Source organism: Hemiscyllium ocellatum, chromosome 33 (genome assembly GCF_020745735.1).
Source record: "Hemiscyllium ocellatum isolate sHemOce1 chromosome 33, sHemOce1.pat.X.cur, whole genome shotgun sequence".
Classification (NCBI taxonomy): Eukaryota; Metazoa; Chordata; class Chondrichthyes; order Orectolobiformes; family Hemiscylliidae; genus Hemiscyllium; species Hemiscyllium ocellatum.
In genome coordinates, this window is record NC_083433.1 from 25,951,510 (window position 1) to 25,959,822 (window position 8,313).

The 8,313-nt window shown below is 44.6% G+C and overlaps 1 protein-coding gene across 5 annotated transcripts in view; it reads right to left on the bottom strand.

Annotated features, from left to right (window-relative positions):
* Nucleotides 1-3,526, bottom strand: part of LOC132831154 (putative RNA-binding protein Luc7-like 2) — a 68,930-nt gene extending 65,404 nt beyond the window's left edge. For 2 of the 5 annotated variants that reach the window (XM_060849154.1, XM_060849153.1), the window contains exon 1: nt 3,233-3,526. In XM_060849154.1, coding sequence (XP_060705137.1) covers nt 3,233-3,293 — 61 coding nt within the window. In that variant the 5' untranslated portion in view covers nt 3,294-3,526. Of the gene's footprint in view, nt 1-1,624; nt 1,712-3,232 lie in introns of all 5 variants that reach the window. The other 3 variants (XM_060849158.1, XM_060849157.1, XM_060849156.1) reach the window with 2 other exon arrangements.
* Between the last annotated feature and the right edge of the window lie 4,787 nt (nt 3,527-8,313).

Sequence of the window (8,313 nt, forward strand, 5' to 3'; positions counted from 1 at the left end):
TTCTTTTCATCTTCAAGACAAACAAAATTCAGGTAATAGAGGCCAGGAATAATGTACCTAATACAAAGCTAAAATCACTAATCGTCAACTGACAGATCATTGACTTCTCATAAGTCAATTCACAAATTCAAGCCATGTTATCATTGGCTCAATACATGCTTTTTGCTGGACTTAACAAAAATCCAAGAAACCAAAAAAAATTACTAATTTTAGTTTACAAGTTTGACACACCGACTCACTTAATACTAAAACCCAAGAACTTTATAAATATGGATATTTAGAAGATTTTTTGGTGTAAATTTCCTCAGAAAAATGGGAAAAAAAACGAAACACAAATATGGTCTTTGTCTGAATTGTAAATGCCAGGGTGGAGGTGAGACATCCAATCAGATTGTTTGCTTTGAAAATACTGGAGGTGAAACTGAAGATAGTACCCTCATTGCTGCTTCATTGGTGCGGATCACCTCAAGGTGAGAATTGACAAAATCCTAAACTATAACGTCCACCAGTGAAATTATTCATTACCAATATATGAAAGATAGACTACAGACCTGGGGTTCTGAATCTGCAAGTGCATTATACTATGCAAGAGTCAATCCAATATCAAGGCAGCAACATGCAATTATCTATTAAGCCATGACAAATTAACAGGTCTTCAGTTGGATTTAACTTTCAAGACCAGTAGAACATTAACCAAGTTACATTTCCCTTGAAAGGTTAGCTCTGAATGACTTACTCCTGAATTTGCGAATCATTACATGTATTTTGTCATACATTTTTAAATAGAGCAATTGTTTAAAAGAATACATACCCATATAAAATAAATTCAAAATACTCAGAAGATAGATTGCAATCCAAACATTAAATTCTACCTCAGCCATGACCTTGCTTTTATAATACACTTTCAGCATTATCGATTTGAGTCAATTAGCTGAGTTGTAAAACTGGGCAGGAATTGTGTACCAAGAACAAAAAAAACTGTAAAGACTCAACAGGTCTTACAACATCTGTGGAAAGAAACAGTTATTGTATCATGTCAAGATAAAATTTCTGATGACAAGTCAGCTCAATTTGAAATGTGAACTGTTTTTCTCTCTCCACAGATGCAACTGACTTCGGTACGTCCAGTACTACTCACTTTTATTTTAGCTTTCCAGCATCCGCAGTATTTTGTTTAGGCTTTATTGCTTGGACTAACTTGGATTATAACAGATAGATGAAGATTTTCAGGATCAGACCCAGCTCGTGAGTAATGGAAATCCCTATTACAAATGAAAATTTCCATTGCTTACCAGGCAATCAAACCTTAAGATCCCAAAACCTGGCATCTGCATTTTGTGATGTAACAAATTTCAAATGAAGTTTTCAAAGAAAACTTACTTGTTTTTCTCATTTTTAGTGCACTTTTGACAGAAACGTATTGTCAGAACATCTCCATATTCCGTCTGCGAATTAGGTAAAAATGATCAAGACAGCAGTTATCCCTGGTCAGAAATGATTATAGTTCTAGAATACAATTTACTTCTCATTACATTCTCAAGTAACGTTACTCGGGAATTATCAGATTGTCTTCACTAGTGACAGACAAATGGAGTTATGGTGACTTTAAAAGAGGGACTCTCACCACTTCAGCTGTATGTGTTAATTTAGTTCCCTCATACCGTTGGTAACTCCTCTCCAAGCCATTTACCCCCGATGTCTTCAGCACTCACTGTTTAAACAAAGATTTAGAAAGACAAAAGAAATATAGAAAAAAATCAAAGGGTTATCAAATGCTGGTCCTAATCCTTGCTAACTGGTTGCTTTTTAAAATCTTTTCTTTTGGTCCTGATGCAATACAGTCTTTATTATTGATCAAACACAGAGTATGATCCAGTGTTGCGGAAAGATACAGACTAAGATCAGAAATTTTAAAAAAATCCTTCACCTGAGTCAGATATTTCATAGGTGCAAGAGATTTGATGTCATATTGATCACCTAAGAATGATTGCAAAGACAATAGTGACAACTGTACCACTTAAACAAGTAGGTTGTAGTAATTACTGTATGAATCCTGTCATTGATAACACCGTTAAACTGCATAAAAGATACTTAAGACACAATACATGTGTTGAATGACATTTGAAGGGAGGGGACCAGGCAAAGAATGGAACAGTCCGACTGCTCGTCCCCAGACAGTTCTCCTTTGAACATATATACATATGTTTTTAAAAATTCTGTAATGACCCCAAAAACTAAGACAAGAAGGAATTTTCCTGCCAGAGTGGCAGCAATTAAAGGCCAATGTAAAACGTGTCATAGGTGCAGGATGAGGTTTATTTGCGAGATGCAAAACAAAAGTGAAAGCTTATTATAGACAAAACCACATGAACTAAAATGGGATCGGGAAAGAGTGATATCAGAAGAGAATTACTCTACAACGCAACATCAGAAATAATTTCAGATCTGCAGTTTTCCCAGAATTTCTGTATAATCTCCCATAATCTTGGGTTTGTAAATGCATACCCTACATGAGTACGCAATTAAGGAGGGGTGAACCAGATCAATGGAACCTACCCCTGGTGAAAGTATATTTCCTGATAGAGAGAGAGAAAGGCAAAGAACTGACTCAAAAACAAAATTACTGGCGAAGCTCAGCTGGTCTGACAGCAACTATAAGGAGAAAACAGAGTTATTGTTTCATCAGACTCTGCTTTCTTCCCACAGATGCAGTCACACTTGCTGAGTTTCGCCAACTATTTGTGTCTTTGTTTTAAGTTTCCAACATTTGCGGTTCATTTAATTCTGTGAAGATTTAGCTCATCCATCTCAGGGACCATCACCAAGACCCACCCACCCACCCACCACAATAAGAAGCCCGCCCCATCAACGACCATTCACGGCGCCCGGTCGTGCCCTGAGGCCCCGCCTTCCTCCGGACAACCGGCGACGTCCGTTCCGCCAATTGGCCAGTCTACTGGCGCGCGCGTCCCCACTGGCTTGGGAGGCTAGCACTCCAGTTGGAGGCCGCTGCCCATTGGACAGAGCCCCAGTCACTCCAGGGAGACGCCGTCGCCCATTGGCCTGGTTGCGCACGTCAATCACGTGGGGCGGGACCCAGGGGCGGACACTCGGGCTCCTTTCCACCATATTGGCCGGATTCTTCACAGCGGACATGTTTACTGCGATTCAACAAGGAAACACTCGGTTTTCAACAGCAGTAAGGATAAACGTTCGCCACTATCGCGCTTACCGTCCCTGGATGTCCCCATGAGCTGGTCGAGCATAGCTCGCATTTGGGCCTGTGCCGACATTTTTTTTCTCTCTGGCTTTTAGAGGATCCGCCGCACAATTTTTTTAAAGCCGGGAAAAAAAAGCAGATACCGCTAGCTACTAAAGTGATCCGATTCGCTGCAGATTTTTTGTTTCCTTTCAAAACGTCCAAAGCCGCTGGTTTGCATCGAGGGATATTTTAATTTTCCGCCTCTTGTTTTTGCTCGAGCTCAGCGCCCTCGTCTCGAGCCGCTAGGCCGGAACTGACGTCACGGCCAACGGCCCCGGCTCGTGACGGGGACTCCACCAAGTTCAAAAATTGCGTAGGGGAGGGAAGGGGACTTGGAGAAGAATGGAACAGTCCGACTGTAGGCCCAGAGACATATGCACTCTTTAACATATACACTGCTGCATATTGTGTGTTTTACTCTGTAATGACCCCAAACTCTTGAAAGTGGCACCTTCCTCCTTCTGGGGAGGTGAGGGGAAGAGAGAGGACAGTTAATTGGGCAAGCTCATTGGAATCAATGATTGGTGGACAACATAAATTCCCAAATCTTTCTAGCCCATCATTTCTGGTAACAGCTTTCCCTAACTTGCAGGAAACCTAATGTTTGAAATGGTTGGCACTGAGTTTATTATGATCCACCAGCTTCCTCACAGATGCATATTAAATCTTTATAGTACATTTGTTCCCAGCCTACGTTTAATGCAACAATATCCAAACTTGGGTTGTCAAAGGGTAGGTGGCAATCGTGTTACACAAATGCCAGGCAGTGACCGCCTTCAATAAGAGATGATCTAACCACTGCCCCATGTCAATCAATGCCATCACCAGCACTGAATCCCCCATTACCAACGTCCTGGGGGTTACCGTTAACAATAAACTCACCATGAATAAACGCAATGATCAAAAGAGCAGGTCAGAGTCTTGGATTACTGCGACGAGCAACTCACCTCCTGGCTTCCTAAAGCCTGTCCACCATCTACGAGGCACAAGTCATGTGTTTGATGGAATACTCCCACCAGCTGGACGAGTGCAGCTCCAACAACACTCAAGAAGCTTGATACCAGCCAGTACAACGCAGTCCTACTTAACTGGCACATATTCACAAACATCCAGTTCCTTCACCACTGACACTCGGTAGCAGCAACGTGTTCTATCTACAAGATGCACTTCAAAATCCACAAAAAATCCTTAGGCAGCACTTTCCAAACCCATAACCACTTCCAATAAGAAGGACAAGTTCAGCAAATACATAGCATACCGCCTACAAGTTGCTCTCCAGACAGTCACCATGCTGGCTTGAAAATATATTGCCATTCCTTAACTGTCACTAGGTAAAAATCCTGGAATTCCCTCCCTCAGGCCATTGTGAGTCTACCTTAGTGCATGGACAACAGGTGTTGAAGAAAGCGACTCACTATCACTTTCTTGAAGGCAACTAGACATAGGCAATAAATCTAGGATATCCAACAGCATTCATATTATAGACTCATAGAGATGTACAGCACGGAAACAGACCATTTGGTCCAACCCGTCCATGCTAACCTTCACCCTCAATAATTTTTCCTTTGACTGCTCCCATTTCCTCCAAATCAATGGAGTGGCCATGGGCACCCAGATGTGCCCAGCTATATCGAACAGTCCCTCTTCGGTACCTACACAGGCAGTGTACCGACTGGACCTCCCAGTCACTACCTCTTTCAGTTCCCACAGCCACTCCCTTTCTGACATGACCATCCTTGGCCTCCTCTGTTGCCACAACGAAGCACAGTGCAATTTGGAAGTGTACTCTTCTGCCGTTACATCAATGACTGCATCGGTGCAGTGTCCTGAACTGGAGAAGCTCATCGACTTCTCCCACAACCTTCCACCCCGCCTCCATCCCGGACACCTCCCTCCCCTTTCTTGACCTCACTATTTCATTCTCCGGTGACAGTCTCCAGACAGACGTTTACTATAAACCTACAGACTCCCATTACTACCTGGACTACACTTCCTCCCACCCAGTATCCTGCAAGAACTCCATCCCATTCTCCCAATTCCTCTGCCGCATCTGCTCAGATGAAGAGACATTCCACTCATAAGCATCCCAGGTGTCCACCTATTTTGAACAATGGTGCTTTTCCTCCCTCTGTCATCCAGACAGCTTTCCGCCATACCACCTCCATTCCTTGTTCCGCTACCCTAAATCCTCACCTCATTGCAATAAAGACAGAGTCCCCCTTGTCCTCACTTACCAACCCACCAATTTCCGCAACCACATTAAACACTTCTGCTAACTCCAACCAGACCCCACCACCAAGAATATCTTCTCTTCCCCACCCCTCTCTGCCTTCTGCAAGGACCGTTCCGTTCGACAGTCCTTGGTTTGCTCCACTCTCCCCACCAAACCCCCAGGTACCTTGCTCTGCAACTGGAAGATGCAAGACCTGCTGGTACATCACCCCCCTCACCTCCATCCTGGGCCCGAAACAGTCCTTCCAGGTGAGACAGAGGTTCACCTGCCTTTCTTCCAATCTAGTTTACAGTATAAGGTGCTCGCGATGTGGTCTTGTCGACGTTGGGAGACCGAACATAAACCTAGGTTTACTGAGCATCAGAGCCAGGCTTACATAGGCCGACTGGACCTCCCAGTCACTACCTGTTTCAGTTCCCACAACCACTCCCTTTCTGACATGACCATCCTTGGCCTCCTCCATTGCCACAATGAACCACAGTGCACATTGGAGAAACAACACCTCATATTTCGCCTACAACATTGAGTTCTCCAGTTTTAAATAACTTCCTTCCTCATCCCCCGATTCCCTTCCCAGTTCTTCCCCAACCCTTCCACTGCTCCCTGCCACCGACTGGATTCATTCCTCCCATTGACCAATCAGTTGTATCCTCTACCTGTTTTCACCTATCCACACTTCACCACCCTCTATCTGCAGCATCCCCTACACCCACCCCTAGTCCTAAAGAAGGTTTACACCCAAAATGTCGATTTCTCCACCTCCTGATGCTGCCTGGCTTGCTGTGATCTTCCAGCCTCCTGCCTGTCCCTCTTGATGCTGCCTGGCTTGCTGTGTTCTTCCAGCCTCCTGCCTGTCCCTCCTGATGCTGCCTGGCTTGCTGTGTTCTTCCAGCCTCCTGCCTGTCCCTCCTGATGCTGCCTGGCTTGCTGTGTTCTTCCAGCCTCCTGCCTGTCCCTCCTGATGCTGCCTGGCTTGCTGTGTTCTTCCAGCCTCCCTGTGTCTGTCTATTTTAGATTCCAGCATCTGCAGTTTATTTGTCTCTGACCAGATATCCTAACCTAATGTAGTCCCATTTGCCAGCACTTGGCCTGTATCGCTCTAAACCTTTCCTATTCAAATACCCATCCTGATGCCTTTTAAATGTTGTAGTTGTACCAGCCTCTACTACTTCCTCTGGCAGTTCATTTCATTCATGTGCCACCCTTTGTTGAAAAAGTTGCCCTTTCGGTCCCTCTCACCCTAAACCTTTCCCCTCTCATCCTAAATCTTTGCCATCCAGTTTTGGACTCACCCACCCCAGGGAAAAGACCGTGTCTATTCACCCTATCCATGCTCTTCATGATTTTATAACCTCTATGACATCACCCCTCAGCTTCCGATGTTTCAGGTAAAATAGCTGTAGCCTATACAGCCTCTCCCCCAACCCTGGCAACATTCTTTCAAATCTTTCAAGTTGCACATCATCCTTCTAATAGGACCAAAATTGGGCTCAATATTCCAAAAGTGGCCTAACTGATGTCCTGTACAGCCACCACATGAACTCCCCAAGGAGGTATAGTTAGTAAGTTTACAGATGATGCCAAAATTGGAGGTGTAAAGGACAGCAAAGAAGCTTACCTCAGAGTACAACGGGATCTTGATCCAATGGGCCGAGAAGTGGCAGATGGAGTTTAATTTAGATAAATGTGGGGTACTGCATTTTAGAAAGGCAAATCAGGGCAGGACTTATACACTTAATGAGTGTGATGCTGGAAAAGCACAGCCAGTCAGGCAGCATCCGAGGAGCACAGGAACCCCTTCCCCGATTCCCTTCCCAGCTCCTCCCTAGCCCTTCTACTGCTCCCTGCCACCAACTGGATTCATTCCTCCCATTGACCAACCAGTCATATCCTCTACCTGTTTTCACCTAAGCCCACTTCACCACCTTGTCCCCACCACCCCTCTATCTGCAGCATCCCCCACACCCATCCCAGAAGCTTAATTTCTGATGAAGCGTTTATGCTGAAAACATCGATTCTCCTGTACCACGGATGCTGCCTGACTGGCTGTGCTTTTGCAGCATCACATTCTCTACTCTGATACTCCAGCATCTGCAGTCCTCACTTTCTCCCTTATATGTTTAATGGTATGATCCTGGGGACTGTTGCTGAACAAAGATACCTCAGAGTGCAGGTTCACTTGAAAGTGAAGTCGCAGGTTGATAGGATAGTGAAGAAGATGTTTGGTATGCTTTCCTTTATTGGTCAGAGCATGGAGTATAGGGGTTGGGAGCTGTAGAGGACATTGGTTAGGCCACTTATTTGCATTTCTGGTCTCCCTCCTATTGAAAGGATGTTGTGAAACTTGAAAGGGTTCAGAATAGGTTTACAAGGATGTTGCCAGGGTTGGAGAATTTGAGCTATGGGGAGAGGCTGAATAGGTTAAGGCTGTTGTCCCTGGAGCATTAGAGGCTGACGGGTAACCTTATGGAGGTTTATAAAATTGTGAGGGGCATCAATAGCATAAATATACAAGGTCTTTTCCCTGGGGTGGGGGAGTCCAGAACTAAAGTGCATAGGTTTAGGGTGAGAGGGGAAAGATTTAAAAGGGACCTAAGGGGTAACTTTTTCATGCAAAGGGTGATGCGTGTATGGAATGAGCTGCCAGAGGAAGTGGTGGAGGCTGGTACAATTACAACATTTAAAAGGCATCTGGATGGGTGCATGAATAGGATGGGTTTAGAGGGATATGGGCCAAGTGCTGGCAAATGGGACTGGATTAGGTTAGGATACCTGGTTTGCATGGACGAGTTAGACCAAATGGTCTGTTTCCATGCTG